Source organism: Xyrauchen texanus, chromosome 39, assembly GCF_025860055.1.
Source record: "Xyrauchen texanus isolate HMW12.3.18 chromosome 39, RBS_HiC_50CHRs, whole genome shotgun sequence".
Taxonomy (NCBI): Eukaryota; Metazoa; Chordata; class Actinopteri; order Cypriniformes; family Catostomidae; genus Xyrauchen; species Xyrauchen texanus.
The window spans coordinates 1,089,525-1,107,928 of NC_068314.1; the positions used below are offsets into that span (position 1 = coordinate 1,089,525).

Below are 18,404 nucleotides of genomic sequence, written 5' to 3' on the forward strand. Positions count from 1 at the left end.
CTTTGCCTCAGTTGTTCCTGTTGTACCTCCAAGGCATGTTTCTCCTTTAAAACAGTTGCACGTGCAATTAATGCAGCCTTTTCTGCCTCTGCTATAATTCGTGCTGCAGAAGATCTTCCAGTACGCACACTGCTAGAACTCTTTCTACTGGATGGTTTACTTGACCCTTGTGAGGAAATGTTTGAAACACTATCATTAGGTTGAATGTCATCTTGACAAGCATTGCCATCGACACCGGAACATGAAACTTGACTTTCAGTACTCATCCATTTTTGAACATCATCTCTAAACCCATTGTAAATTAACATCTTTCCATTGAACCATGTTTGTTGCTTTTCCTTTTCGGCATTGGGCAAAATAACCATCACAGAATTGTGCATTTCTCTTGCTTCATCACACAGTCTTATGAATTTCCCAAAGGAACATTGCACTTCCTTTTCATACTCTCGGTTAAGCATAAAATCTTTTATAATAGCCATCAAGTTGTTTGCTTTATTGACTTTAGTCTTTCTTATTTTCTGCAATGCTTCCAATTTTTCTTGTAATGCCTTTTGAGTAAGTTTGATACACCGTTTTTCTTTCACAGACTCCATCTCAATCTTTTCAACCAGCACACTTGTCTCTGTTTGTTTACCAGCAGCTGTAAAATCTTCAACGCCATTATTCACACTCATTTTCACCGAGTGTTAAGTTCATTTCCCTTGTAACTACAACTTAAGCAACCAATGCATTGGATTTACGCTATTAAAGGTATACACACAAGAGTCCTTCGTAGGTAGCGCTACACATACCTTGAATCCATTAGCTAGCTTCGTCGCAACTGGTCCTTGAATCATACGTCCAATTAATCCAAAACCACATCGGAATCCGTAGAAAGTTCAAAAAAGTTCCAAAGCGATGCATGATAATCCACAAAGAAGCAATTTTTGACAAATGTAGCGACCATTAACCTTCTTGTCACTCAGAGGTGTTTGTAGGGATATCTGACGCGTGGCTCCAAAACAAACGCACTTCAGTCCAATACTACATTTACATTCTTTATTGGGTTTCAGCTCGGCTGCTCAAACAGATTGCCATCACCAGTTAGCATGTCCTCTTGTTCTTGACACGGTCAAAAATTGTTTGCTTCCCTCATTCATTACACCTGGTGTCTCTTACTCATTGGCTGCCTTTATACCAAATGAAACCCATACTCCACCCAGTGTTCACCAGTGAAACTACAATAGACATTAAGTGAGCATAATGGCTCTTACAGTGATGATGAAGTTCAGCAGTGATTGAGTAGTATAGTGATGAAGAAGTTCAGCAGTGATTGAGTAGTATAGTGATGAAGTTCAGCAGTGATTGAGTAGTATAGTGATGAAGAAGTTCAGCAGTGATTGAGTAGTATAGTGATGAAGTTCAGCAGTGATTGAGTAGTATAGTGATGAAGTTCAGCAGTGATTGAGTAGTATAGTGATGAAGTTCAGCAGTGATTGAGTAGTATAGTGATGAAGTTCAGCAGTGATTGAGTAGTATAGTGATGAAGTTCAGCTGTGATTGAGTAGTATAGTGATGAAGTTCAGCAGTGACTGAGTAGTATAGTGATGAAGTTCAGCTGTGATCGAGTAGTATAGTGATGAAGTTCAGCAGTTATTGAGTAGTATAGTGATGATGAAGTTCAGCACTGATTGCGTAGTATAGTGATGATGAAGTTCAGCAGTGATTGAGTAGTATAGTGATGATGAAGTTCAGCAGTGATTGAGTAGTATAGTGATGATGAAGTTCAGCAGTGATTGAGTAGTATAGTGATGATGAAGTTCAGCAGTGATTGAGTAGTATAGTGATGATGAAGTTCAGCAGTGATTGAGTAGTATAGTGATGAAGTTCAGCAGTGATTGAGTAGTATAGTGATGATGAAGTTCAGCAGTGATTGAGTAGTATAGTGATGAAGTTCAGCAGTGACTGAGTAGTATAGTGATGAAGTTCAGCTGTGATCGAGTAGTATAGTGATGAAGTTCAGCAGTTATTGAGTAGTATAGTGATGATGAAGTTCAGCACTGATTGCGTAGTATAGTGATGATGAAGTTCAGCAGTGATTGAGTAGTATAGTGATGAAGTTCAGCACTGATTGAGTAGTATAGTGATGAAGTTCAGCACTGATTGAGTAGTATAGTGATGAAGTTCAGCAGTGATTGAGTAGTATAGTGATGAAGAAGTTCAGCAGTGATTGAGTAGTATAGTGATGAAGAAGTTCAGCACTGATTGAGTAGTATAGTGATGAAGTTCAGCAGTGATTGAGTAGTATAGTGATGAAGTTCAGCACTGATTGAGTAGTATAGTGTAGAAGTTCAGCACTGATTGAGTAGTATAGTGATGAAGAAGTTCAGCAGTGATTGAGTAGTATAGTGATGAAGTTCAGCACTGATTGAGTAGTATAGTGATGATGAAGTTCAGCAGTGATTGTGTAGTATAGTGATGATGAAGTTCAGCAGTGATTGAGTAGTATAGTGATGAAGAAGTTCAGCAGTGATTGAGTAGTATAGTGATGATGAAGTTCAGCAGTGATTGAGTAGTACAGTGATGAAGTAGTTCAGCAGTGATTGAATAGTATAGTGATGATGAAGTTCAGCAGTGATTGAGTAGTATAGTGATGAAGTTCAGCAGTGTTTGAGTAGTATAGTGATGAAGTTCAGCAGTGATTGAGTAGTATAGTGATGAAGTTCAGCTGTGATTGAGTAGTATAGTGATTCTTTCTTTTAATATCTTTTCTGTTTTTTACTGTCAGTATTTGATTAAAAACAACAAAAGAAACATTTAATTCTAATCATGTTTAGCACAGATGAGGTAAAGATGATGTTCGCCTTAAATAGGCAGTATTTTTAGTAATTTTATAGAGCTTGTTCTACATTTAATTCTAAAATCAATTTGTAAAAAAGTACAAATTATGCATGTAAACAATAAACATGTAAATAGTATATAAACTATATACACAGTGTATACACCGATGAGCCACAACATTAAAACCATCTGTCTAATATTGTGTAGGTCCCCCTCATGCTGCCAAATCAACGCAAACCCGCATCGGAGAGCAGCATTCAGAGATGATATTCTTCTCACTGCAATTGCACAGAGTGGTTATCTGAGTTATTGTAGACTTTATCAGTTCAAACCAGTCTGACCATTCTCTATTGATCTCTCTTATTAACAAGTTTTCATCCACAGATCTGCTGCTCACTGGATGTGTTTTGTTTTTGGCATCATTCAGAGTAAATTCTAGAGACTGTTGAGTGTGAAAATCCCAGAAATACTCAAACCAGCCCGTCTGGTAACAACAATCATGTCACGGTCCAAATCATTGAGAGCAAATCTTTTCCCCATTCTGATGGTTGATGTGAACATTAACTGAAGCTCCTGACCCGTATCTGCCTGATTTTACGCACTGCTGTCACATGATTGGCTGATTAGATAATCACATGGATGATTGCTGGTGCCAGATGGGCTGGTTTGAGTATTTAATAGATTCATTAACTGTTCAACATTCTGAGATTTATTAGTAGAACTGCCTCCATTAGCTGGAGGGATTTGGGTTGAGTTGATCACTTTATGAGATACTCAGCTGCAGACACACACACACACACACACACACACACACACACACACACACAGGAAAGACATTGTACAGATATCAGGGTTGAATTTAATAGCCATTGTGTTTTTCTCTGATATCAGTATTACTCATGTTATCAATGCTAACGGTGCGCTAAAAGAAAGCAGGTCATCTCATTGACATATTTACAGTTGTCAGAAACAAGCTCAGAATGAGAATGAAATGGTTGCTGGATTAGGTCGTGATCTGTTTTTCATTATGTTGTTGTTGTCAAGCTTTGTGAAGGTTGGGAAATAAATCAGTCGTGAGCACGTAAACAGAGTATGGTGGAGTAAAAACTGATCTGAGATCTGATGACAGCAAATCCACAGCAAACATTGAAAGAATACCGATCCCACTTGGCGGTTTCACTGATATGTTTGGATGGGTACCGTAGACCACCCGTACATGCCCCTGGTCAGAGTATGCTGTGATTCCATTTATTTCAATAGGAATTGTGAAAATCTGTCACAAGGACGAAAGGAAAAAGTTTGGAAAAGTTATGCTCTGACAGGCAACCAAAAGTTTCCGAGAGGACCAATTCACTATATTCCAGGGTTTCCACCAATCTTTTTCCTCCCTTTTTCTCCCCAATTTGGAACGCCCAATTCCCAAATTGTAAGTCCTCGTGGTGGCGTAGTGACTCGCCTCAATCAGGGTGGCGGAGAACGAATCTCAGCTGCCTCCGTGTCTGAGACCGTCAATCCTTATCACGTGACTTGTTGTGCGTGTTACCGTAGAGACGTAGCGCATGTGGAGGCTTCAAGCTTTTCTCCGCGGCATCCACGCACAACTCACCACACACCCCACCGAGAGTGAGAACCACATTATAGCGACCACGAGGAGGTTACCCCATGTGACTCTACCCTCTTTAACAACCGGGCCAATTTGGTTGCTGAGGAGACCTGACTGGAGTCACTCAGCATGCCCTGAATTCAAACTCGTGACTCCAGGGGTGATAATAAATGTTCGCTGAGCTGCCTAGGCCGGGTTTCCACCATTTTTGACCAATACATGCCCATGCAATTTCCTGTTATTTGTGATTTCTGAGAAATCATTTTGATTTGCTCTCGAGATGTTCTTCAAACCATTTCAACCAATTTCAACCATTTTAAATGGGCAAAACCTACTCATAAGAAGGAATCGCTCACAGATCCAACATCACTTTGGCTTGTTTGTTGGCTAGCAAGTTCTACTCTACACAAGCTCTGAGCTAGAGGTCTGCATTCCTGCTGAACTCCCGAAGGACCCGGGGGACCAATAAGATTTCATGTGGTGCAGGATTAAATTTCTGAATTGTAGGCAGGAACAGGCAGTCAGAGAATAGCCTGAAAAATCAGATGTGAATATCTTTTTTTATTTTATTAATGAATGAATGCAAAAAAAAAAAAAAAACAATAACTGTTTTTTCTTTTGTTTTTCAATTACTTCCTCTGACACTTTCTGTAAAACTGTGATTTGGAAGTCAAAGTTAAACATTAACTTTGGTACAAATTACCAGTATATCTTTCATAAAACACTGAACAGTCACTGGCCGCCCATTGTGTAATTTCTGCGCCATCTAGCAGGAATCGCAAACAGATTTCAAACACCTCCCTGGTCTGCTGCTGGTCAAACAGAACCATGTCTTAACACAAACTCGTGCCAATGTTTGAGCTACTGTTGTTAGGTCTAACCCACTATAAACAAACAGATTTCATTTCCATTTGGTGACACTAGTGGTGCAGAATTTCCACCCTTTATTTTAATGTTGCATCACTCACCGGCATACATGTGGAAGGTCAGTCTCTCGATGAGTTTCAGCACAGTTCCAGCTTTGATGATGGGAATACCAGACTTGGACTGAACATTCTCCTCAAATACAACGTTTTCTTCTGAGTCAGGCTCAGCGAAGCGGTATACTTCTGCACCTGGAAGCCTCATCTGCTCTTCCTTCTCCTCCTGAAGCATGGCCGTGTCGAGCATGCGCTCCAGTGTGGAGCGATACTGCAAAGAGATCAGTGCCGCCATCCAGCCGTTTTTCTCTTCTGCTGATTTCGCTGCAAACACCACACTGTTCCCATCTTTCAGAATGATTTCAAATGCATGACGGTACTCGCCCTCTTTATCATCCTTATCGTTTATCTGGACCTGATGGAGAACATATGAGCTCATGAGAATGAAGTCTTTACTTTAGTCACTCAATCAGTCGGATCTATCCACCTATTCATGACCAATCATCAATAAATCTATACCTCAAAAACTTTATTAATTCATTCATCCATGTTTAAAACTCCACCATCCATTCATCAACTGCATTATCCATCCATCCATCCATAAATCCATGCATCACTTATCAAAAAGTCAATCAATCAAACCATAAATAATTCCCAATAAGTCCAACCATCCGTGCATCAATGAATCCATCAATCCATCCACTTATCCATCCATCTATCAACAAATCCATACTCCATCCATCCATTAATCCATCTATAAATCCTTCATCCATCCACCCATCATTCATCCATCAACAAATCCATTATTCATCCATCCATCCAATAACTAAATTCATCCATAAATGAATCAATCCATCAATAAATCCATCATCCAACCATCAACCATCCATCAAGAACTCAGTCTAATCAATTTATCCATCATTCATCCATCCTCCATCCATCCACCCATACATGCACCAACTCCATTCATTCCTAAATTCATCCATTCATCAATAAATACATCCATTTATAAATCCATCCATCCATTAATCCATCCAACCAACAATAAATCCATCATCCACCCATACATGCACCAACTCCATTCATCAATAAATAAATCTATAACCTATGTATTAATCATCAGTAAATTCAACATCCATCCATCCACCCACCCAGCAATAACTCCAAACATTCACCCAGCAATAACTCCAAACATTCACCCAGCAATAACTCCAAACATTCACCCACCAATAACTCCAAACATTCACCCAGCAATAACTCCAAACATTCACCCAGCAATAACTCCAAACATTCACCCAGCAATAACTCCAAACATTCATCCACCAATAACTCCAAACATTCACCCACCAATAACTCCAAACATTCACCCACCAATAACTCCAAGCATTCATCCACCAATAACTCCAAACATTCACCCAGCAATAACTCCAAACATTCACCCACCAATAACTCCAAACATTCATCCACCAATAACTCCAAACATTCATCCACCAATAACTCCAAACATTCACCCAGCAATAACTCCAAACATTCATCCACCAATAACTCCAAACATTCACCCAGCAATAACTCCAAACATTCATCCACCAATAACTCCAAACATTCACCCAGCAATAACTCCAAACATTCATCCACCAATAACTCCAAACATTCACCCAGCAATAACTCCAAACATTCACCCAGCAATAACTCCAAACATTCACCCACCAATAACTCCAAACATTCACCCAGCAATAACTCCAAACATTCACCCACCAATAACTCCAAACATTCACCCAGCAATAACTCCAAACATTCACCCACCAATAACTCCAAACATTCATCCACCAATAACTCCAAACATTCACCCAGCAATAACTCCAAACATTCACCCAGCAATAACTCCAAACATTCACCCAGCAATAACTCCAAACATTCATCCACCAATAACTCCAAACATTCACCCACCAATAACTCCAAACATTCACCCAGCAATAACTCCAAACATTCACCCAGCAATAACTCCAAACATTCATCCACCAATAACTCCAAACATTCATCCACCAAAAACTCCAAACATTCACCCACCAATAACTCCAAACATTCACCCAGCAATAACTCCAAACATTCATCCACCAATAACTCCAAACATTCATCCACCAATAACTCCAAACATTCATCCACCAATAACTCCAAACATTCACCCACCAATAACTCCAAACATTCACTCAGCAATAACTCCAAACATTCATCCACCAATAACTCCAAACATTCATCCACCAATAACTCCAAACATTCACCCACCAATAACTCCAAACATTCACCCAGCAATAACTCCAAACATTCATCCACCAATAACTCCAAACATTCATCCACCAATAACTCCAAACATTCACCCAGCAATAACTCCAAACATTCACCCAGCAATAACTCCAAACATTCACCCACCAATAACTCCAAACATTCATCCACCAATAACTCCAAACATTCACCCAGCAATAACTCCAAACATTCACCCAGCAATAACTCCAAACATTCACCCAGCAATAACTCCAAACATTCACCCAGCAATAACTCCAAACATTCACCCAGCAATAACTCCAAACATTCATCCACCAATAACTCCAAACATTCACCCAGCAATAACTCCAAACATTCACCCAGCAATAACTCCAAACATTCATCCACCAATAACTCCAAACATTCACCCAGCAATAACTCCAAACATTCACCCAGCAATAACTCCAAACATTCACCCAGCAATAACTCCAAACATTCATCCACCAATAACTCCAAACATTCACCCAGCAATAACTCCAAACATTCACCCAGCAATAACTCCAAACATTCATCCACCAATAACTCCAAACATTCATCCACCAATAACTCCAAACATTCATCCACCAATAACTCCAAACATTCACCCAGCAATAACTCCAAACATTCACCCAGCAATAACTCCAAACATTCACCCAGCAATAACTCCAAACATTCACCCAGCAATAACTCCAAACATTCATCCACCAATAACTCCAAACATTCATCCACCAATAACTCCAAACATTCATCCACCAATAACTCCAAACATTCATCCACCAATAACTCCAAACATTCACCCAGCAATAACTCCAAACATTCACCCACCAATAACTCCAAACATTCACCCACCAATAACTCCAAACATTCATCCATTAGTGGTCTACCACCTGAGCCACAGCCGCCCTATGCATTAATCATCAATAAATTCATCATTCATTCATCCATACATACATACATGCACCAACTCTGTTCATGCCTAAATTCATCCATTCATCAATAAATAAATCTTTCCATCCACCCACCCACCAATAACTCCATCCACCCACCAATAAATCCATCATCCATAGATTATGCATTTATCCATCTATTAATCCATAATTCATCCATTATTCAGTCATCAATCCAACAATAACTCAATCCATCCATACATCCATCCATTAATTCATCCAAAAACCCATTCATCCATCAATAAATCCATCCTCCATACATTATAAATCCATCCATCCATCCATCCATAAACTCATTGATTCATCAATAAATCCATCATCCATCTATTAATCATCCATCCACCAACAGCTCCATCCATCCATCCATCCATCAATAACTTAATCTATTCATCCACCCATGCATCATCCATCCATCCCATCAGATTTCTCAAGCGTTGAGTTTCTCCTATCTTTGTCCAGCACCCACCTTCCTCATGAAGATCTTCTCTTTGAGTCGGTACTCTGCGGCACTGGCTCCTGGTAGACGTGGCTGGCCATGGTTGGACTTGCAGCAGATCATCAGGCCATCAAACAGGAAGATATGGCGCTCGTGTTTGGCGCCCACCCTAGTGAGCGTTCCCTCCATGATGAACTCATTGCAGCACTGGCCGATATCTTTCCCCTCCCAACCATCAATGTTCCTCTGAATCTCATTCATCTTCTTGATAGCCAGATGTTTCCCCTTCATCTGCTGACTGTAGAAGCGGCACGCCGACTCGCTGGACCACACAACCCAAGACAGCGATCAAAAAGAGAGAAGAACAAGAGTGCAATGTTAAAAAATTGAGAACAGGAAGAGAATTTAAAGAAAAATAACATGGCATAGTTGGAGCAAAAGGTCCTATAACTGGAAAGGAGACTTGGGAGAGGGAAAATAAATCTACTCTTTACACAATACCTCATAAAAACATCATTTAGAGCAACTAGAGCCCTACAGCAGAACACTTGTTTTGATTGAACCAAGTCCTGGAGGTTTAGGATCACTTTTGGATGCAACCGCCAAACAAGGAAACAAACTTCTACACAATCAAATGGATTCAAAATCAATCAAGTTTATCACCTAATTCAAATGCGAGGAGAAATTAGACAGATTGTCATTTCTGTCTTTTAATGACACATTTATTGATTTTACAAATCATCGAAACAGATGGAGGAAGCTACCAGGGTTTCCAAAGTTTCTGACCAATGAATTTCCATGAACGTTTCAGTCATTTGTGATCACAGCACAATGACTTTAAAGATTCATTCAAATTCAGAATGATTTGCTTAACATTCAGACCAATACATTGAAAAGAAGTGAACAAAGAACACATTTTACGCAGCAATTCCCCCACAACTCAGTCATTGCTATTTAGTTGACACAAGATCAACATCTAGGACTTTATCATTACTATTACGATATTGTTCATTTCTGTGAGTATTCGAATCCTGGAAAACACAAGCTAAATGTAAGACTTTTTTAAGACCTTTATTAAGACCTTTGAGTTCTTCAGTGGCTATATGATGAGATTCAGCTTTTGACACATGGGACAGTTGAGGGACTCATACACAACTATTACAAAAGCTGCAAACAATTACTGATGCTCAAGATGGCAACACAGGACAATTGGATTTTTTTTATCTCTTATAGGCTATTTATATACATTTTGAAAGGGGTGTAGAAAATTATAAAAACAAAAGGGCTATGAAAACGTATGCACTTAAAAGTATCATTTGAGAAAATTAATATTTAATTTTAGATGAATTTTTTCATGATTTAACCACATTTGAGACTTTTTTTTAAATGTAAACACCATATAGCCTATTCTATCCATATGATGTCATATTGCATGTGTAATTATGATATAACTTTTCATGTCAGGTACACATTTTAACACTAAATTAAAAACAATGGAACCTAAAATTGTAAATGCAACCCCCACACCTGAACATATAAGTGTTTGTACTAGGTATTGTGACATTGTCTGAATTACATCATGGGAAAATAAACATATACATACAAATATAACTGCATTAAAGACATAACGCATTAAATATAACTGCATTAAAGATGTAACACATTAAATTTGACTGTGTTGTACATTATCTGTTTTATATTCTGGTTTTAAATTTTATATTCTGTACATGTATGTATTGTGATGTTTTATGTGGGGTATATGTAATGTTTGTTATTTTATTTGTTTACCTGCCCAGGGACAGCAGATGTAAACTAGCTATTAGCTAATTCTGGTGCAATTACTTTTAATTGTGCATTGTCCCTGTAAAAATAAACAATAAATGAAATGAAAACAATAAATGAAACGCATTAAAGATGTAACGCATTAAATATAACTGCATTAAATACGTAACGCATTAAATATAACTGCATTAAAGATGTAACGAATTAAATATAACTGCATTAAAAACGTAACGCATTAAATATAACTGCATTAAATACGTAACGCATTAAATATAACTGCATTAAAGATGTACCGCATTAAATATAACTGCATTAAATACATAACGTATTAAATATAACTGCATTAAAGATGTACCGCATTAAATATAACTGTATTAAAGATGTACCGCATTAAATATAACTGCATTAAATACGTAACGTATTAAATATAACTGCATTAAATACATAACGTATTAAATATAACTGCATTAAAGATGTAACGCATTAAATATAACTGCATTAAATATAACTGCATTAAAGATGTAATGTATTAAATATAACTGCATTAAAGATGTAACGTATTAAATATAACTGAATTAAATATAACTGCATTAAAGATGTAACGTATTAAATATAACTGCATTAAATACGTAACGCATTAAATATAACTGCATTAAAGATGTAACGCATTAAATATAACTGCATTAAATACGTAACGCATTAAATATAACTGCATTAAAGATGTAACGCATTAAATATAACTGCATTAAATACGTAACGCATTAAATATAACTGCATTAAATACGTAATGCATTAAATATAACTGCATTAAAGATGTAACGCATTAAATATAACTGCATTAAAGATGTAACGCATTAAATATAACTGCATTAAATACGTAAAGCATTAAATATAACTGCATTAAAGATGTAACGCATTAAATATAACTGCATTAAATACGTAACGTATTAAATATAACTGCATTAAATACGTAACGCATTAAATATAACTGCATTAAAGATGTAACGTATTAAATATAACTGCATTAAAGATGTAATGTATTAAATATAACTGCATTAAAGATGTAACGCATTAAATATAACTGCATTAAATACGTAACGCATTAAATATAACCGCATTAAATACGTAACATATTAAATATAACTGCATTAAAGATGTAACGTATTAAATATAACTGCATTAAAGATGTAACATCAGGGTGTTTCCCTTAGCTGTAGGGAAAGTTTCGAATGCATCTGTGATCTGTGAAATTCAGTCAGTCGTGAACTGCAGTGCTGCTCTCATGCATCATCATTAGAGTTTAATTTGATTTTATGTTATGTTAAATAAGATCAAACGACTATTCGACAACAAAAATTGTTTTTAATGTCTATGTTGTCGATAACATCGACAAATCCTTTCAGCCCTAGAGAGATGAGTGATTGAGCAAACACCACCGCAGGTGTCTAGAGATCTGAACACCATCATAAAGCAGCTTACTTCAGTGTGTTTGTGAGGACACAAGAACATGTGTGTCAAGTCACAGCAGATGTCCAAATGCTGCGGCTGCAGAGTCTGTCTTCTCAAAGAAGAGCGCCACCCTCAGGACAGAGCCGTACTGCGGGCGAGGAACACTACACTATTACCTCCCACACACATTAACAAACTTGTGCGAAATACAGCAATTAAACAAACTAGAACATGATTCTAACACTAAAAAATGACTTCATGTGCAACTAATCAACACATGGGGCAAATCAAGTGCAAATGTAAAATGTTAAAATGTATTTAAACTCACTATAAAAAATAAAAAACGTTTGGTTACGTATGTAACCTCCGTTCCCCGAGGGAGGGAATGACACGTTGTGTCAGAGAAGCGACACTAGGGGTCTCTCTTGAGCGCCGATATCCACCTCTGATCTATGAAAAAGGCCAATGAGAGTTGGCAGCCAGTATTTGCATGTCCCGCCCGGACATACGGGTATTTAAGCGGCGCAAATACGGAGTTCATTCAGGATTTTTCTGAGGAGCCGAAATGGTCCGCCACAACAGTGGCTCGGTTCAGTGACATGGCGGAGGAAAGACACAACGCGTCGTTCCTCCCTCGGGAACGGAGGTTACATACGTAACCAAACGTTCTCCTTCTGTCGCTCTCTCCACGCTTGTGTCGGAGAAGCTGACACTAGGGGACCCATTCCAATCTTGCCATGTGCTGAACCGCATGCGTGAACTGCCGATACAGAGGCGGGCAGGGATTCATCCAGTGCCACGCATCGCCTGTACCCGGCTGCACGCACTCTTCCCCAATGCCCCATACGTAACATCGGGATCCTTCTAGTTACCCTGGGAGGGGAACAAGGCGATGTTTGCCAACATGGGAACGGGCCAGCCTGGCTGGGCCTCTTTTCTCTATGTTTCTCGCGATAGAGCAATCACGGCCGGGCCCTTACACGCATATAGGGAAGGGGTCTTACCAGACCCCGCGGAGACCACACCTGCCCTTTTTCTTGGGGAGGAAAAGTGGTAGACACGCCACACGGCCGCCTTAGGGCTCGTGTGCAAAGTATGGTGCGTGGTAGATCCCAGCCTCGAAGGGGGAGTTGCTACAGCACGGCGACCGGGCAGCTGTAACTGCCTAAGGGAGACACGGGGTCCGCTCGTAAGGGACAGAACCATGGAAATACGCACAGGGGGCGCCCACGAGGACGCCTTCTATTTTACCTGTGGAGCACCTATACCAGTACAGGGTAGCCATCAGGATACCCGCAGTGGCTTGGGTCGGCGAAGTTCCTCTGCTGAACCGCGGACCCGGAGGGCTGGGAGGAATCGACCAGGGTCACGACTCGGAGTGGGGTGCCCTGGGAAGAAGGCGACTACTTTACCTTGATGTCAGGAAAGGGCGCTGGGCACAGCTGATCCACCCGCCGGTCGGTCTCACGTGTTACCGAAGTTCTCACGGGCTCGGACCTGAGAAAACACGAGACGCATCCGACTCAACGCGGAGGTTGTAAAACCTTGCGAAGGTGTTGGGTGTTGCCCAACCCGCGCTCTACAGATGTCTGCTAGGGAGGTGCCCTTGGCCAGTGCCCACGAGGACGCTAACACCCCTTGTTGAGTGAGCTCGGACCCGTAAGGGTAGGGGCACGGCCTGGGTGTGATAAGCCAGTGTGACGGCGCCGACAACCCAGTGGGCGAGCCTCTGTTTGGAGACAGCATTCCCTTTCTGCCGCCCCCAAAGCAGACAAAGAGCTGCTCAGAGCGCCTGGTGCTCTGTGTGCGGTCCAGGTAAATGCGCAGGGCACGCACTGGACACAGCAACGAAAGGGCTGGGTCTGCCTCCTCCCGGGCAGCGCTTGCAGGTTCACTACCTGATCTCGGAATGGTGTGGTAGGAACCTTGGGCACATAGCCCGTCACGGTCTTAGGATCACAGATGTATCTGCCGGACCTAACTCCAAGCAAGTGTCGCTGACAGAAAACGCTTGCAGGTCCCCCGACCCTCTTAATGGAGGCGAAGCGATCAGCAGGGCCGCCTTAAGAGAGAGGGCCCTGAGTCCAACTGATTCGAGCGGCTCAAGTGAGGTCTCTGGAGTCCTGCCAAGACTACCGAGAGATCCCAGGAGGGAACTAGGCCTGGCCGGGAGGGATTCAACCTCCGGCGCCTCTCAGGAACCTGAGGATCAGGTCGTGCTTACCAAAAGACTTGCCGCCTACAGGATCGTGGTGGGCGCGATAGCGGCAACAAACACCTTGAGGGTGGACGGGACAGCCTCCTGTCCAGCCTCTCCTGTAGGAACAGAAGCACTGACCTAATCAAGCATCTCTGTGAGTCTTCGGCTCGGAAGAACACCAATCTGCTAACAAGTGCCACTTTAGGGTGTAAAGGTGCCTGGTAGAGGGGCTCTGGCTTGGTTGATGGTATTCACAACGGTCGCCGGTAAGCCGGCTAGCTCTTCCGCGCCCGGCCCAGGGACCAGACGTGGAGGTTCCAGAGGTCTGGGCGCGGGTGCCAGAGCGTGCCCCATCCCTGAGAGAGGAGGTCCTTTCTCAGGGAATTCGCCAGGGAGGAGCTGTCACGAGGAGCCTGAGTTCCGAGAACCAAGTCCGAGTAGGCCAGTAGGGGGCCACCAACGTGACTTGCTCCTCGCCCTCCCTGACCTTGCACAGCACCGTGCAAGAAGGCTCACTGGGGAAATGCGTACTTGCGCAGCCCCGAGGGCCAGCTGTGTGCCAGCTGCATCTGTCCCGAGGGGAGCCTCTGTTAGGGCGCACTCAGAGCGGGCAGTGGGAGGTTTCCTGGGCGGCTAACAGGTCTACCTGGGCCTTGCCAAACCGCTCCCAAATCAGCTGGACCAACTGGGGGTGAAGCCTCCACTCCCCGCCGGGCAGGCGTTGTCGTGATAGCGCGTCCGCTACGACGTTGAGCTTGCCGGGGATGTGAGTGGCACGCAGCGACTTGAGTCGTGACTGAGGAGGAGGTCTGATGCTGGTGTCCTCTGGACTCGTCTGAACCGGCCGGCCGGGGGACAGTCGTGGGCAGGCGGAAGGCGGGATTGCCGTCCGGTGTACCGGGGCTGTCGTAATCTGAAAGCAGATTGCCGTGAGAATGGCATTTGTGGGCCAGGTGACCCAGAGGCAAAGGAAATAGCTCTGTTAATGAGAATGTGGGTACCACAGCCCCGTCAGGGGGTGTGGAAACATGAAAAACAAAGGATTCTCTTCCCGCCCTCCACCGGGGACGGAGCGGTCTTACCACCTCCGAGCTAACATCTTCGGCTCTGGGTCGGCTGTCTCAGGAACGCTTGGGAGCCTTCCGGTCCTGGAGGGGTTCGTGGAGACAGGGGCGCGCGCCGCCTCGCGGGTGCTCGACGCTGGGGCTGAGAGCTGGGCCCGGGTTGAGGCGGAGCAGGAGCTGGTTTCTTCAAGCAGGGGACGCCTCGGCGGCAGACGGGCAGGGCCCGTGAGCGGCAGGTCTGCGGCGGGCATCATGTGAGAGATGGCCTCCGCCTGCTTCTCCACCGCGGAGAACTGTTGGGCTAAGTCCTCGACGGTGTCGCCGAAAAGGCCAATCTGGGAGGCAGGTGCGCCCAGGAAGCGGTTCTTATCAGCCTCACGCATCTCGACCAGATTGAGCCAAAGATGGCGCTCCTGGACCACTAGGGTGGCCATCGCCTGTCCGAGTGCTCTGCGCTGTGGCCTTCGCCGCCTCAAGGCGAGGTCGGTCGCTGAGCGCAGTTCCCGCAGCACATCAGGATCAGGTCCACCCCGTGCATGTTGAGTGCTTTGGCCTGGTGGACTTGCAGGAGGGCCATCGCATGCAGGGCGGAGGCAGCGGCCCAGCCGCGACTGTAGGCCTTCGCTGAGCAAGGATGTTGTCCTACAGGGCTTGGATGGGAGTACGGGCGCCCCGCCAGGCGGTAGGGCTACCGGGCATAGATGGTACGCAACTGCCCTATCGACCTGGGGAATCGCCCAGATCCGCGGGCGCTCCACCGCCGAGGGTGGTGAGAGTGGAGCGGTGGCACCTAGACGAGCGGAGAGCGGGCTCTCCACGTAGACGCCAGCTCATCATGCACCTCTGGGAAGAAAGGAACCAGGGGATGCGAGGCCGCAACGCGCGCGCCCCAGGAACCAATCATCCAACCGTGAAGGCTGTGGGAGGATGGAGGGTTCCAATCCAACCCCACGCCATGGCAGCCCGGCAAGCATGTCGGACATCTGAGCTGCCGGCTCAGCCTGGGCCTGCTGGCCCGGCGGCAGTCCAGGGGGCCTCGGCATCAGACGCCGCACTCTCCGATGCAGCGGCGAGCTCATCTGCTTCGACTCGGAGGATAGACAGCCAGGCCGTGAGGCGAGCTGCTATCGCCACGAGCGCAGACGGAAACCATAGAGCGTGTCGGGAACGGGAGGTTCGCGGGGGTTACCCGCGAAACTGCACCCGCTGCCGCCTCAAATCGCCTCCAGCGCCAACCGCACCGCCCTCAATCCCGTGGGAAGAAGGAGCAATCGCGGGTGCAGCTGGGGTGGCTTGCATTCTGTTGAAAGCAAGCCGCGACCGCTAACGTGGTCATGGTCATGTTCTCGCAGTGAGAACATGAGCCATCCACAAACGCCGCCGGTGTGATCGCGGCCCAAACACACGAGACAGCGCCTGTGGCCGCCTGAAGCGGAAAGCACTCTACCGCGATCCAGGAACGACACAGGGGCGGAAAGGCATCTTGAAAAAGACGCGTCCTTAAAAGGACGTTCAACGCCGCTGTTTGCTCTTTTAGAGAAATTACTCTTTTAATAGGAATTTACTCTTTTAATACACAGTGTGTGTGTGTGTGTGTGTGTGTGTCTGCGCTGTCGAAGCGCTCAGGGGCAACAATGCACGCCGTGCAATGTGAAGGAGAAAGCCGCTGTTGTGCGCCGTCAAGATCAAACAGCATGCAGATCGTCAGAGGAAACAGGAACGTTTATAGTGGTGTGTAACTCGCAGCAAACTGCAGACAGACCAAATTTTCTGAATGAACTCCCGTATTTGCGCCGCTTAAATACCCGTATGTCCGGGGGCGGGACATGCAAATACTGGCTGCCAACTCTCATTGGCCTTTTTTCATAGATCAGAGGTGGATATCGGCGCTCAAGAGAGACCCCTAGTGTCGCTTCTCCGACATAACGTGGAGAGAGCGACAGAAGGGGAACATTATAATACACAGGGTTCCTACTCTTTTTGACCAACGCCTTTCCAGGCATTTCTGATAACTGTATACTGATTTTTAAAGATCATTTCAATTCATACTGATTTCATAAAATAATGATTTAGATTAATTGAAGAAATAACCAACAGCCTCAAAAGAAGGACTCACTGACAGACGGACACCACTATGGCTTGCAAACACGTTTTACTCAACACATGAGCAATAAATGTAGCTCAAGGAATATTTTAGAAAAACTACTAAATTACATATTTACAAAGAACTTTCCATGACTTGTTTCAGGCCTGGAAAACACAATTTTAAAATTCTCTGATATTTCCAGGTTTTCCATAAACATGGGAACACTGCTATTAATACTTGAGGTGCAGTTTTATCTGTTTAATGATTCAGTGTGAATTTCATGAAACGATTTTATCGTTAGTGAAAATGTCAAAACAATAACAACGATTCCATGCAAACTATTCCAACTCGATGAATTCAAATGTTTCAGCTCGAATAATCCATTTCAAAGACATGATAGATATCAGATATTCAAACAGATCATCCACAATTTCTGTCATTTATATCTACTGCAGCTCACAGCAATGATGGCGCTGCAGCCAGTCGATTCTTTGTTCTGCTTTAAATGCACAGGAAGAGTGCTCATATCTCTCAAACACAGTGTATATACCAAATAAAGCCTTGGTAAATGAATATAAGGTGAATGTAGCCAAATAACACACATACCGTAAGATCAGCCATCCTTTCCCCATATAAAAATGCATAAAACTACAAAAAATATGCTAAATGCCAAAAAAAAGACAACTGACAAATATGAGGTCATTTAGATGTCAGATGTGCATTATTGGTCATCTTCACAGCATCTCTACACTCCGACAGACGATGGAGAAAAAAGCGAGGTGTTTCAAACGCTCTGAGC

The 18,404-nt window shown here is 43.4% G+C and overlaps 1 protein-coding gene across 2 annotated transcripts in view; it reads right to left on the reverse strand.

The window, feature by feature from the left end:
- Window positions 1–18,404, reverse strand: part of sos1 (son of sevenless homolog 1 (Drosophila)) — a 93,896-nt gene that overhangs the window by 48,808 nt on the left and 26,684 nt on the right. For both annotated transcript variants that reach the window (XM_052111097.1, XM_052111098.1), the window contains 2 exons: window positions 9,055–9,346; window positions 5,392–5,758 (listed from right to left, as the gene is read on the reverse strand). In XM_052111097.1, the coding sequence (XP_051967057.1) occupies window positions 5,392–5,758; window positions 9,055–9,346 (659 nt within the window). The remainder of the gene's footprint in view (window positions 1–5,391; window positions 5,759–9,054; window positions 9,347–18,404) is intronic.